Source organism: Gadus morhua, unplaced genomic scaffold (assembly GCF_902167405.1).
Source record: "Gadus morhua unplaced genomic scaffold, gadMor3.0, whole genome shotgun sequence".
NCBI classification, from domain to species: domain Eukaryota; kingdom Metazoa; phylum Chordata; class Actinopteri; order Gadiformes; family Gadidae; genus Gadus; species Gadus morhua.
In genome coordinates, this window is record NW_021964142.1 from 619,019 (window position 1) to 633,001 (window position 13,983).

At 44.8% G+C, this 13,983-nt stretch overlaps 1 protein-coding gene across 2 annotated transcripts; it reads right to left on the bottom strand.

Annotated features, from left to right (window-relative positions):
* Positions 1-8,568: 8,568 nt before the first annotated feature.
* LOC115539086 (N-lysine methyltransferase KMT5A-A-like) lies at positions 8,569-13,223 on the bottom strand. Of its 2 annotated transcripts, XM_030350286.1 has the most exons (5): positions 12,004-13,218; positions 11,412-11,906; positions 10,967-11,298; positions 10,509-10,850; positions 8,569-9,408 (listed from the first exon to the last, which is right to left on the bottom strand). In XM_030350286.1, exons 2-5 carry the CDS (start codon positions 11,480-11,482, stop codon positions 9,170-9,172), a joined length of 984 nt encoding a protein of 327 aa, XP_030206146.1. In that variant the 5' UTR covers positions 11,483-11,906; positions 12,004-13,218; the 3' UTR covers positions 8,569-9,169. The 2 variants fall into 2 exon arrangements, with proteins under 2 accessions (XP_030206146.1, XP_030206145.1); XM_030350285.1 differs by lacking the exons at positions 8,569-9,408; positions 10,509-10,850; positions 10,967-11,298 and having other exon boundaries at positions 11,483-11,906; positions 12,004-13,223.
* Between the last annotated feature and the right edge of the window lie 760 nt (positions 13,224-13,983).

Genomic DNA, 13,983 nt, shown 5'->3' on the forward strand with positions numbered 1-13,983 from the left:
GAAGAGGATAAAAACCATGATGAGGGCCCGGTCTGTGGTGGAGGCAGAAGGGGGGAGGGGCCAGGTAGGCTTGTGACGGCCCCGCTAACCCCGCCCACGGGCAGATTGGATTATTGGTGTTCTCCTTGTCTCTGCTCAGGGGCGTGTGATTGGCTGGAGGATGAAAGGCTATACGGATCCAACATGGGGGTTCTCTCTCCTCCTTGCGGGTTTTGGCTTCTGCTGTGTTTAGTAGAATGCTCCTATACTGATCCACACCACATCCTGAGTTCTTCCATTACACTGACTTACACCACACTTATATTAGGTTAATGATCTGGCAGCCGTTGTTGTCTAGTTGTTTAATAAATGTCCTTATTATGATTGAAATTTGCGTGGTCTCCCCTTCTATGTGGCGTACCTAGAGCCAGTACATTACAGTTTTGAAATACCCAAGAAAACCGTGACCCGCGGCTTTGAGGTTTACACCCGCAAATCCGTTTTTAAAACAACCCGTGAAGCTCGCAACCCTGCATCACCGTCACCCTACGCCGTACCGGCAGTGATGGGAAGTTGTCAAATAATTATAATTCATGTATTGTAGGCTATATAACAAGGAATTTATGTATTTTATAACCTTGTTGGTTGTTCAATAAAACGTATTCACGGCCAAGATACGTGTTTCAGACTAATTACGTTAAATGAAACGTTCCCCGAAAGGGAAATATGCCTTAATGACAATAATGTGCTATACGTTGACATTCAACATATCTGGGATACGTTTCAAGCAAACATAATCCTAGAAGTAAATAAATGGCAAAAAATAGGCTGAGACCGAACGTATTTGCGATACGTATTTCAATAAAACGTAATCACGGACAAAATACGTTTTTTGCCAAACGTAATTGAGGATGCAGAATAGTTCTCTGGGAAGGTAATTTTGATGAGACAGGGTTGATCAGTTTGAACTGACTTATCTTCAACTGGATCAACCTCCGCAAGTTTTCAGAATTGTGTGCATAGTTCCATCTTTTGTGTGTTTCGAGGAAAACGGTAAGACCTGGGTCAACCGGGGAGCAGTGATTACCCCCCCTCAGCCTCACCCCCCTCCCCCGCCCCCCTTCCCCCGCCCTCAGACCCCCACCAAACCTCACCCCCCCCCTCCCCCTTACCCCCCGTCAACCTCATCCCCCTCCCCCTCAATCCCCACCCTCCTCTGAACCTCACCCCCCTCACACTCACTCCCCCTCCCTCCCCCAGCCCACCTCACGCACCCTTCATGTTTGTGTGTGTGTATGTGTGTATGTGTGTATGTGTGTGTGTGTGTTTGTGTGTCTACAACCGACACAGAGATGCTTATGCCGCGTTTCCACTGCAGGGTGCGGAACGGATCGGTTCCGCACGGGTTGCGTTTCCACCGCCAAAAGTGGGCGTGACGCGGACTTAGCTGTACCCGTTTAGGCCTCGTTTTCAGTACTCCACCGTTGGGGTACTGAAAACGAGACGAGACGCCTGAAAGGGTCCCGGGAAATTCTAGCTACATACCCCCTCCGTTGATTGGTCGACAGAATCATCACTTCCGGGCGATGTGGGGATAAAAACAAACAAACAGTAGCCTCGAGGTATTATTCTTTACAATTAACATGTCGCGTAAAACGCTCGCTTGGGCGAACAAGGAAGTGGAGACGTTCGTCTGCATTCTTGGGGAGGAAGACGTTGTTTACGATGTTTACGTAGCTGCCGCGGCGATCGACATCCGGCCTACCACAAAGGGTACTGTCGGCGGTGGAAACACAACCTCGGAACTGAGCAGGGCTATACCGCCCCCTCCCTACCGGACTGAGGCGAACCAAACCGTTCCGCACCCTGCAGTGGAAACGCGGCATTAGTCACCCTCCCTCCATGACACCCCCCCATCAGCCCCCTCCTTCACCCTTCCCCCCCGCACCCCCACCCCATCACCCTCACCCCCCCTCATCACCCCCCCTCACCCTCCCTCCATCACACCCCCACCCCATCACCCTCACCCCCCCTCGTCGCCCCCCTCATCCTCCCTCCATCACACCCCCCCCCTCACCCCCACCCGATCACCCTCACCCCCCCCCTCGTCACCCCCCCTCACCCTCCCAGCCCACCCTTCATGTGTGTGTGTGTGTGTGTGTGTGTGTGTGTGTGTGTGTGTGTGACACACACAGAGACAGAGAGAGAGAGAGAGAGAGAGAGAGAGAGAGAGAGAGAGAGAGAGAGAGAGAGAGAGACAGAGAGAGAGAGAGAGAGAGAGAGAGAGAGAGAGAGAGAGAGAGAGAGAGAGAGACAGAGAGAGAGAGAGAGAGAGAGAGAATTAGGAGCCTTTCCCCAATACTTTTATGGCCTCTTAAGTGATGCTTCCCAGGCAGGGGCCGCCTGACGACTCCAAACACACACACACACACACACACGAACAACACACACACACACACACACACACACACACACCTGTCTCTGGACGTGGAGGAGCTGACGGGCGAGGTAACGACAGAGCCTCCGTCGTGAGGGACCGTGAAGAAGCGTGACTTCTTCAGGTCCACCTTTTCTGAGAGGGACAGCCTGTGTGGCACGCACGCACGCACGCACGCACACGCACGCGCGCGCGCACGCACGCGCGCGCGCACGCACACACACACAGTGTTGCTGGTGAGTAGTGCCAGCACTGCGGAGTACTTCCATTTAAACTTTGCACTATATACAAACCCCCCCCCAAGGCTTTTTGTTGTGGTGTGTCGTAACCCGAATGAGCCGGTCATGCTTCCAATCAAAGCGCTCCCACCGGTGCCTCCATTACAGTTTTTTTCAATTGCTTGAACACTATTGACACATGCTTAGACCAAAGCAACACAACTTGAAGTTTTTGTTTCTATACCTTAAACACATCATGTAACCATTCCTTAAACAAAAACGCTGCTTCGCACTTTAGTTGCAATTGTGCAACCCACTTGCTCCTTTCTGCAACACACTTGCTCCTGCACACTACACAGTATTTCATACATAAGACACTTAATTCAAAAATGACGTCTCATTGTACCATTGGGAAAACACATCTATTCAAAATCCTAAACACATTGGTTAATTGAGAATACTTTCTTACACACCTGAAAACACTTTCTTCCAAAACTGAACACCAATCAGCCAGCTACAAAAAGGCCTCATTTAAGCCGTTTTGAGAACTTTGCCAGCATGATGCAGGTAGAGCAAGAGGCAGAGGTAGAGGAGGAAGAGGAGGACAGAGACATAGAGGAGGACGTGGTGGAAGAGGCCGTGCATTATTTCCAATGACATAAGAGCAACTTTGGTGGACCATGTCATAAACCATGGCCTGACTATGAGGGAAGCTGGGCAGAGAGTCCACCCTAATCAAAGCCGTTTCACAGTTTCATCCATAATGAGGACATTCCGACTGGAAAACAGGTATGTCTTCAACTCTCTACTTTCTACTCTACTCAGACTGTATCTAGAGTATTTGCAGTACTGTACCATATCAAATGTACTGTATTGCAGGGTGGCTAATGCTCCTTTTTGAACAAAAGTGGTAGTTTTGTGATTACCTACATTGAGATGTTTCAGTACTTTCTATGGTATATACAGTAAAGTACAGTATATACAGTACTGTAAAAAAAGAAGCAAACCAATACAGTAACATTTCGTGATTGCTTTTTTCTATAGAATGACTAGAAGACCTTCTGGGGGCGGACGCCAACGCCTGTTCACCCAACAGCAGGAACTTGCCATTGTGGACCTGGTCCGAGCAAACAAAGCAATCCGTCTCAACAAGCTACAGCAACAAATACTTGCAGATAGAGAAGTATTCAATAATCATAGAGCGAGTGAGCATTTCCACTATCAGACGCATCTTGGTAAAGCACCAAATTACCATGAAGCAATTGTACAGGGTCCCATTTGAGAGAAACAGTGTCAGGGTCAAAGGACTTCGACGTGAATATGTACAGGTAAGTGTTACAGTCCTTTACATTTACAATACAGTATTGGAGTCATCCAGTTACAGCTGAATATGTGCCATTGTATCAGTACCACATAGATACATTCAAAGAGGTACCAGGTACCTGTTCGATGGGGTGGGGGTTCTGTATGTGTAGTACTATAGTTGAGTGTTTTGAGTAATGCCATCTAAACTATGTATTGCATGTATTTTGTTTTGTTACAGCGCATCTTGGAGATGGATGGAGCTGCACAGCCTCATGAATTGATTTACATTGATGAGGCTGGATTCAACCTCAGCAAAACAAGATGACGGGGTCGTAACATAATTGGCCAAAGGGCAATTGTGCAAGTCCCGGGGCAGCGCGGGGGAAATATCTCATTGTGTGCTGCCATAAGCCTTCAAGGGCTACTGCACCATCAAACAAAACTAGGTCCCTTCAATACCGAACATATAATACAATTTCTGGATGCACTTCACGATGCAGCTGTACAGGACAGACCAGAGCAGCCCAGGTTTGTTGTTGGCTGGGATAATGTTAGTTTCCATTGGGCTGCTCTGGTACGCAACTAGTTCACCAACCATCATCAATTTGAAGTCCTATACTTGCCCCCTTACACATCATTTCTAAACCCCATAGAAGAATTATTTTCGGCTTGGAGATGATGCGTATATGACCGCCAACCTCATGCTCGCATGCCTCTTCTGTTTATCTCTGTATTTCTCTGAATTATTTTCTAACCAACCAACATCTTAATACATGACAATTACCTCTCCCCCCCCCAAGACTCCAGTTAAACCTAATCAAGTGTTCCCTTAAACATTTCAACCAGCATATGCTGTTGGAATTGGTCATTTTAAGAATAGCAAACACTTGCTTGTGCGACTTTAAAAATGTAATCTCTCTCTCTCGAATTTGAAGTACAAGTAGATTAAATAATTATTTCATGCATCTCTCTACTTAAAAAGTAGTTACACTCAGATTTCCCTTCATGTGACGACCCAATATTGGTCAGCTGTCTCTTTTAACATGGTTTTGTCCCCAGATTACCACTCAAACACACACTTGGTGAAAATACACCATAAAATCTGCTTTTATTTGAAGAAAACACATTTATCACAATTGTACAATTTAAAACCATGTAAATCACCACAGAACCTCAATTTAAGTTACACAAGCTAGAAAAAGTTGCAAAACAGCTACACAACAAAAACAAAAATCAGCACTAAAAAACACATATGAAACATTTCCCCAAAATGGGTCATTTCACGCTTTTGGAGTCCTCATCCCTATACTTTAAAGAGCCATCAGCACAAACAAAGACACAGATGAAACATTTCACCAAACAGGGACATGTCATATGTGTCTCTGAAGGCAGATGCCCTGTAAGCTTTAGGAGTCCTTCAAAGAGTTAATTTGACACTAAGAGGGAGCAACACCTCTTCATCTGGAGATATAGTCCTGGTTGCAAGAAAAAGAGTCACATGCCTATTTCTCCATTCAATACCAAACTGCATTGTTTGGGCTTTACGTTTGAGTTATTTTTGGAGTACTTGATCAACTTGCCCGGCGGCTGTTTGGTGTGGCAATCACATCTGCTGTCCTCACAGTCATGTCTGCACCACGCTCGGCCTTTGAACGTGTCCTAGAATCACAATAGCTTCAAGGTAGTACAACACAAGAATTTTATCTGCAGAATACAATTAGTCAGCATCATATTCAGACAGTTTATCCATACATGCCAAGAATTGATCCTTGGCCTGGACCAGTATATATTCTAGCACTGATAATTAAAAGTTAAACTGTGTTCTCCAGTCAGAGAGGATGTGTTTTGCTGTTTGTGGAGACCAATGTATATCTTCATTCACGCTAGTTTTAAACATTTCCTCAGGTATATTAGAAAGATGTGGATACTGCTCAATCCATGAGTTAATACAAGAGAGCACTCGTTTCTTATGGCTGGGAAGATGTTTTGAGAAAGAGATCAACGGCATAACTACGACAGCCTTTGGAAATCTTTCTTGTGCAACTTTAAAAATGTTTTCCAAATCTTTCTTTACCTGCTCTAATTTGTAGCCGTCTGCATGATTAATTCCAAATGAAAGAATTACTTTCAGGCCAGTATCTGTTTTCTCTGTTTTCTTCAACATGTGCAAGGCATGGCTAAATTTGGCACCTGGATAAGAATCTATCTGTACTCTCTCATCATTACATTTTGGTAGCTTTGACATATTTGAATCTCCAATGATCAATACTGGTCTCTGGATGCTTAGCTTCCAATTTCCAAATTTGTCATTGAAATGCTCATGTCTTGTAAACAAGGCTTTATCTCTATACAATTTCTCAAATTTCTCCTGAATCATCACTTTAGCTCTGTCTGCCGCATCAATGCAGTTCAACCAACTCTTGACTCACCCACTTCACTGCCATAGTCCAAGCCTCCTCCCAGTTTTTGGTATCGCCACTGAATTTGAAATCTGCCAATACAACTTCAAAATGTCTAGCAATAACTTCAATGGTATCCTCAGTCCATTCACTACATGCTGCATTGAAGAAGGGCAGGGCTGGTTTCACTCGAAGAAATTATGCAAAACTGCATTGCAGTCCTACAGTTGCTCTGTGTGTGAATGAAATGCATCCATTTATGTACAGACACAATTATTATCTTTTCCAGACCTTGGGGAATGTGTGATTGAAATGATGAATCAAAATGTGAAGTGCAAATGTTAATAAAATATCTTGAAAGTGTATCTCTGTCTTTGGAAAAAAAGGGAAAAAGTCTGCAAGTGTGTTGAAGTTTACCAAAATGAGAGAAACCTCAGCAGTCCTCTAGAATGAATAAGATTTCTAATTGATATATCTCTAAAGATAAGAAACAGGATATTACCACAGAACCTCAATTTAAGTTACACAAGCTAGAACAAGTTGCAAAACAGCTACACAACAAAAACAAAAATCAGCACTAAAAAACACATATGAAACACTCTGGAGCCCTGGGAAGACTTCCAGACCGTTGGCGACCAACCGCACCACTCAGTCCGATTAGGGCACCCGTTTCGGCCTCAGACGCGACGTTGTCCCGCTGTTCTGGAGCCCTGGGGACACTTCCAGACCGTTGGCGACCAACCGCACCACTCAGTCCGTTTAGGGGACCCGTTTCGGAGTCGGACGCCACGTTGTCCCGCTGCTCTGGAGCTCCGGGAAGACATCCAGACAGTTGGCGAAAAAAAGACTGAAAAAAAAACGCTCTGTTTTTGATTCATCGAGGCGCACACCGACTCGCGGCAACACTCAGTCCGACATGGCTCACCGTCTCGGACTCAAACTCACAAAGTTAGCCTCCTCTGGAAGAAGTCAATCCCTGGTAGTCTAAAAAGAAAATAGAATACCAGGGATTTCGCTTTTCGAGTTTTACAGTGAGCGGCCTGCTATTTTCCTTGTTTTCGGTTATTTTTCATTGTAGTTTTTAGCCTATTCTATCTAATTTCTTCCATTTAATTCATTTTCTGATGATTGTTTTAGAGCTTTCCTTCATTTATTTCGTTTTCTGATGATTGTTTTAGGCCTTTCTTTCATTAATTTCGTTTTCTGGTGATTGTTTCAGCCTTTTCTCTTTCTTTCTGTCTGTTTTACAGTGACCCTTTTGGTCCAGGGCCCAGCTCCCCCGCACAATGCTTTGGGTGACGGGAGCCGAGCCACAACAGGTCCCATGCCACCCCAGACATCAACCGGAGCCCCCCTGACGAGGACCTGGCCCTCCCGGACCGGGGCCAGGCACACACACACACACACACACACACACACACACACACACACACACACACACACACACACACACACACACACACACACACACACACACACACACACACACACACACACACACACACACACACACACACTCAATATACATCTATTCGAGAATAGGACACTGTCGTGGAAATATCAATCATAACTATAAATATATAATCACATACAAATTATATTAACCTTGTTTATATAATTATTACATTAGAAGGAACTGTATTCATTCTCCCTGTATCTTAAAAACAAATCCCTCCCCTCTTAACTGAGAGAGGTTAAGTTAATTCGTATTCAAGTCCCCACTGGAGCCAGTAAATCTGGTTTTGACTGACTTCTTTGTTGTGTAAACTATTTAGAGCCATGTCTTACAAACCTGCAGACATGTCCAATATGTTATCCACCCATTGTATTACAAATTGACTTGGCCTTAGGTCACTCACACTCCCTGTGCAGTGAAGCCCCACCTTTATTCATGAGCTGCTTTAGAAATTGTCAATGGACCAATCAAATTGGTTTCTCATCTTTGGGGAAGGGTTAGGGCTGGTTTCACTCGAAGAAATTATGCAAAAATGCATTGCAGTTCGACAGTTGCTCTGTGTGTGAATGAAATGCATCCATTTATGTAGACACAATTATTATCTTTTCCAGACCTTGGGGAATGTGTGATTGAAATGATTAATCAAAATGTGAAGTGCAAATGTTAATAAAATATCTTGAAAGTGTATCTCTGTCTTTGGAAAAAAGGCAATCTTGGAGAAAGTCTGCAAGTGTGTTGAAGTTTACCAAAATGAGAGAAACCTCAGCAGTCCTCTAGAATTAATAAGATTTTTAATTGATATATCTCTAAAGATACGAAACAGGATATCACCACAGAACCTCAATTTAAGTTACACAAGCTAGAACAAGTTGCAAAACAGCTACACAACAAAAACAAAAATCAGCACTAAAAAACACATATGAAACATTTCACCAAAATGGGTCATTTCACGCTTTTGGAGTCCTCATCCCTATACTTTAAAGAGCCATCAGCACAAACAAACACACAGATGAAACATTTCACCAAACAGGGACATGTCATATGTGTCTCTGAAGGCAGATGCCCTCTAAGCTTTAGGAGTCACCCGCCGCCCCACCACCCCCCAAAGGTCAAAGGCCACGCATCATATTCAGAAAGTTTATCCATACATGCCAAGAATTGATCCACTAAAAAACATATGAAACATCTCACCAAACGGGTCATGGTACGATTTTGGAGTCCTCATCCATATCCTTTAAAGAGCCATCAGCACAAACAAACACACAGATGAAACATTTCACCAACCAGGGACATGTCATATGTGTCTCTGAAGGCTGATGCCCTGCTAGAGCCAGTCAAGGTCCGACCCCTCATTGTTAAAAGATTTTTTGTTGACTCAATAGTCAAACAGAACTTCCTCACCCACTGGCAAGTCCTTGGTTGCAATGAAAAGGATCACATCCTTCATTTCTCCATGCTTGTCCACCACACAGTGCAGGGGCTTGATGTTCGAGTTCTTTTTGGAATGATTCACCAGCCTGCCAAATGTTCTCTTGTCAGGGTGGCAATGACACCTGTCTGAGTGGGCATCAATGCACATTGGCTGTCCTTTACTGTTCCGGAAAAAGAAGATATATCCAGTTAGGGCTGGGCGATATATCGAATATATGCGATATATCGAATATATGCGATGTATCGCGAGATGTTCTCCAGGGGATGTATAAAATGCCCATATCGCGAACATCGAATATAAATTGGGACGCAATGTTTCTTTTTGCCGCCGCCGGCATACTCGTTGTACTTTCACGCGACGGGGCGACAAGATCTCATACAAAGTGAACGTAGAGACGCGTATCTGCCAATCAGCGTTCAACAGCGTTGCCACTGAGTGACATGTGTAACGTAACGGCCAACCAGCGTTCAACCGTCAAACTCGGTGCATTGCAGTCCGGGGTGAACTGCAGCACGGAGGAGAAAGTGATTGTTGCCGTTTGCGACTCCCGGAGCTCTATATATAATAATATATAATATAATATAATATAATTGGTTATATAATATCACGGATAAAAGCTCTGTGCGCCTCCTGATGGCCGTAACGTGGGGAGCTCTCATAGGGATTGGGCTTCTCGGGGTTTGTTTAACGCACAGCGTTCCCTTCTCTCGCTATTTCCGGTGGCTCTCTAAACTCACTCCCCCCGCCCATTGCGAGTCCACGAGATTCTCATGGACGCGCGTGTGTGACGTAGTCTGGAAGGCGCGCTGCTGTAGGTGCGTGTACCTCCGACCGGTGAGTGAGAACAGCCAGAAAGAGAAAAAAGGATGGAAACTGAGGATTTGGTTTCGAAAAAGAATAGCACTGGATCCTTCGTCTGGCAGTGTATATATAATAATTATTATTCAAACTGTTAATAAATAATTAACGGTTTGAATAAATGCTGTGTTGGTAAATCTAACTTGCTGTGATTTTCCTTTTCTTATGTGCAAGTTCTAAATTGTTCCAATAGAAAGCACTGATGAGTTTAAACAATATGTTGTTTCATGTAATCTACATGCAGACTTATGTTTCAGTAATACTAGAATTATTACTGACGTAACATTATGCCAGACATGGTTGAATCGAGCATTTATGATGTGCTCTAGAGGAGATTCAAAATATATCGAGATATATATCGTGTATCGAGATATAGTAAAAAAATATCGAGATATTCATTTTGGCCCATATCGCCCAGCCCTATATCCAGTCTCCTTTCCAGTTGTGTTTTTGTGTATGTTCTCGCCCTCCTTTCCACTAACAACAGGCCCATGATAATCACATACAACCTGGCCTTTCTTAAAAGTGCGGGTCGTAATGATCCCATCGCCCTTCTCTTCAAACTGTGTGATGTGCAGTCCTTTCCAGTCTTGTGTTTTCACCAATGTCTGGATCCGTTTGTTGTCCATGATGCGGTCCTCAGATCCAGATGGTGCCCAGTTCTCCACAACCTCAGTGCTGATGTTGGCAGCCTTGCACTTCCATCCCTGCTTTTTGACCCATGTGTCGACACGCTCTTTCGTTGGCCTCCTCCGATTGAATTGTTCTGTCAAAATAAGTAACAAAAGTGTTGTTAGCTAGGAACACAATAATTGAAAATGTAATTTCATGCAATCAGTTTTTCTTGAAAGTAATGTTAAATATGTGAAGTCAAATACTTACCACGGGTGTGTTTTACACACATTTCTAATTGCTTTTGCGCCCAGTGCGTGTAAAGCTTCCGCTGATTGGCCTCCGAGGTGTCCCTGCGGATTCTCACTTTTGGGATTTGACCACTCAGTGTCACAGGGTGGTTTTCCAAGAGGGACTTGAATGCCTCGTGGAATTTGACTTTGAGATTTCCCTCAGGAATCCTCTCTAAATCGATCAGTAGCTGTCTCAAGGAAGGCTGAGGGAGAGCACAATGGTCACCATGGCTGGAAGACTCCACTGACTGAGGGCTGGTCCCTTCTCCAAGAGCCTCTTGACGGGTCCCTTCTCCGGAAGGCCCAGCACTATATAAAAATAAAACACAATGAGATTATAAGAAAACCATGTGTGTGTCTACATATAGAATGTGGTGTGCTTGACTATGTTGGCATTATGTTGACAAATATGAAATGCTTACCTTGACTTCTTCTGCCTCTGTAATTTCTTCAGCAGACCAGCAGCTATCACAATGGATTCAAGAGATTTCATCCTGTAATGTCTGTCAGCTGTTGTGCCAGAATGGGCCAGGTAGTCAGAAACTGCTTTCTTCTGAGGGTCATCCAGGCGGTTAGCTGCTGTCTCAAATACCCTCCGTACAACCTGGCTGCTCACCTGGGGGACGTTGCACTTTTGCTGGAGCTTTATCAGATCACCAGCTGCATTGTTAATTGGCTTACCGCGGGAGGACACAAAGAAAAAATCATCTCCATCCTTCTCATCCTGCTCATCTCGCTTACGTTTCCTTTCGCCAGCAAGGAGCTGTGGCCGCACTTTGGTGTAATATTTCTCAAACCACGCCTCCTCCTTCTTGGACAGGACAATTGAGACCACAAAATGTGCAGCCGTCTTGTGGTCCTTTACAAAAACGATTGAATCATCATCTGCGTGTTTTCCGTTCAAGCCATTCCTTGACCTGCAACAAAAAGAGGATATGCCATTGATTAGGAAATGTAAGGCTAAAATGTCAGGGTAAATGTATCAATAGAGCACAATAGAGCAGTAACACTCACCTTCATGCTCTGCACCACACATGGCTGTTGGCAGTGTCTTAGTATGACAATTGCCTCAAGATAGTATAGCACAAATATGCACTCAGTCCTACTCAGGGAGGAAGAAGAACTGTCATCAAGTTGATTCATGATTTTCACTAAGTCACCTTCACCTTTATCAAGAACAGCCAAGCATTCACGAGGTGTGGGTTGACTTTTGTCAAACGACAAGGCATGACTCTTTTGCACAATTTCTTTGCTCGCTTGCTTAGAGAGGACACTCTGTGAAGAAGTTAAAAAACTCAAATATAATGTGCACTGCTTGTAGAGCTCCCCGTCATCCTGTCTCAAGCCGGTCCTTGTCAAGTGGAACTCCAAGAACCTTTTCAAGCACTTGATGTAATTTCCTGATGTTTGTGCCTTATACCCTGCCTTAGCCTGTTGACCCAGGAAGTCTCTGAGCTTCTCTCTGTCATTGACAAACTTCAAAGATGGTTCCGTAGGATCAGCAAAATACAGGTACCGGGAAACAGTGTCAACCTCCTGTTGGTACTTTGCATTTTCGTAATCATTCTTTAGGTAGTCGGCAAAGCGCTTGAGCAATGGATGATCTGCTGAATGCTTTTTCAAAATGCCTAAATCCTTCGCTTTCACCATTTTGTCTTTGGTATACGTTTTCTCTTGTCTACATTGAAAAAGCTCATTGCTGCCGCAAGATTCCACATCAGATGGCTCTGTTTCTCCGGGTGCCTCCCCAGGGCATTCAGAAAGGGTTTCGGTGACCAACCTTGGATTACCAATGGGCAGAGGAGGAGGGACTCCTGTCACAAACAAGTGATGGTATTTCAGCTCCTCAATCAATCCTTCGAGTGGATTTGGTGATGAGACGATTTGCTTCAGGACTGCATAACTAAAAGCCCGTCCATTCTTCAGGAGGTCACACACATCTTTCTTGGCCTTTTCAACCACCTCTAGGATCTGTGGTGGTGTCTTATCCTTCATGCAGACTCTGCGCAGGTGACAGGATAGAGACTCTTGGGTCCTCAAACAAACTGGACAGAGTAGATAGTGTCTATGTGCAGCTGCAGATTTCCTGGTGATTTTTCCAAAGTGATTCATCATGTGTCTATTCAGGGTGCCTTTCAGACTGAACCGCTTCGTGCATTGGTCACACTTGTAGGGCTTCTCCCCAGAGTGAGTCCTCATGTGGACAATCATATTGGCATTGTTGGGAACAACCTTTCCACACAAGACACCGGGCCGGCCCTTGCGGCCGCCCTGATGCCCAGTCAGCTCCTCAAGGCGGACGAGCCGTACGCTGCAGTTCAGGCTCTTGGCCACGCTGTGGTCAGCAGACAGCGAGCTCAAGGCCTCCAGTTCTGATGCGGCAAAGAGGGTGTCATGGCCGTCCACCGCCAGAGGGCCCTCCCCTTGTCCGTAGACGCTCAGGATGCGCAGCTCCCCGCTGTGACCCGACATGTGGGAGGAGCCAGGGGCGTCCACACGCAGACTCTCCGAGGTGGCGCCGCGCTGCGTGCTGCAGTCTCTGATGTCATTGTCTTCTTCAGAGAGGAAAACAGAGAAAGAGAGAAAGTGATGCTTTTAATTAATCATTTTCACAAAAGGTACACAGTATGTACTTTGTACAAACTTGTGTATTGGAAGAATTATATTTGGACATTCTTTCTAACTTCTATTTGTCGATTATGCATTTTCCATGTCGCCCTTTGGATGGTCAAGGGTTAAAGGCTCCTAATGAGAAGGCAGATTTGAGTACATTCTCAGTTGATCAAGGTTGTTTTCTTGCATAGATGCAATGTGTGTACTAACCTATGGCGGGCATGCCTCCACCAATATCCTCTTCAACCTTGATTGAAATGGTGTCTGGGGTCTGCTGCTTTCCACATAAAGAAGGAAACACACACAAGACATATTCTTTCATTTTCACAGAATAGATGTCGATCCCCACTACCGACAGATTAATAAGACGGGCATAATTGG

Coding starts and splice junctions, on each gene's coding strand:
- LOC115539086 (XM_030350285.1), bottom strand. CDS start 13,200: ATGATTGTCCACATGAGGACTCACTCTGGGGAGAAGCCCTACAAGTGT. Junction 11,907..12,003: donor GTGTGGTGCAGAGCATGAAG/GTGAGTGTTACT, acceptor TTTTTGTTGCAG/GTCAAGGAATGGCTTGAACG.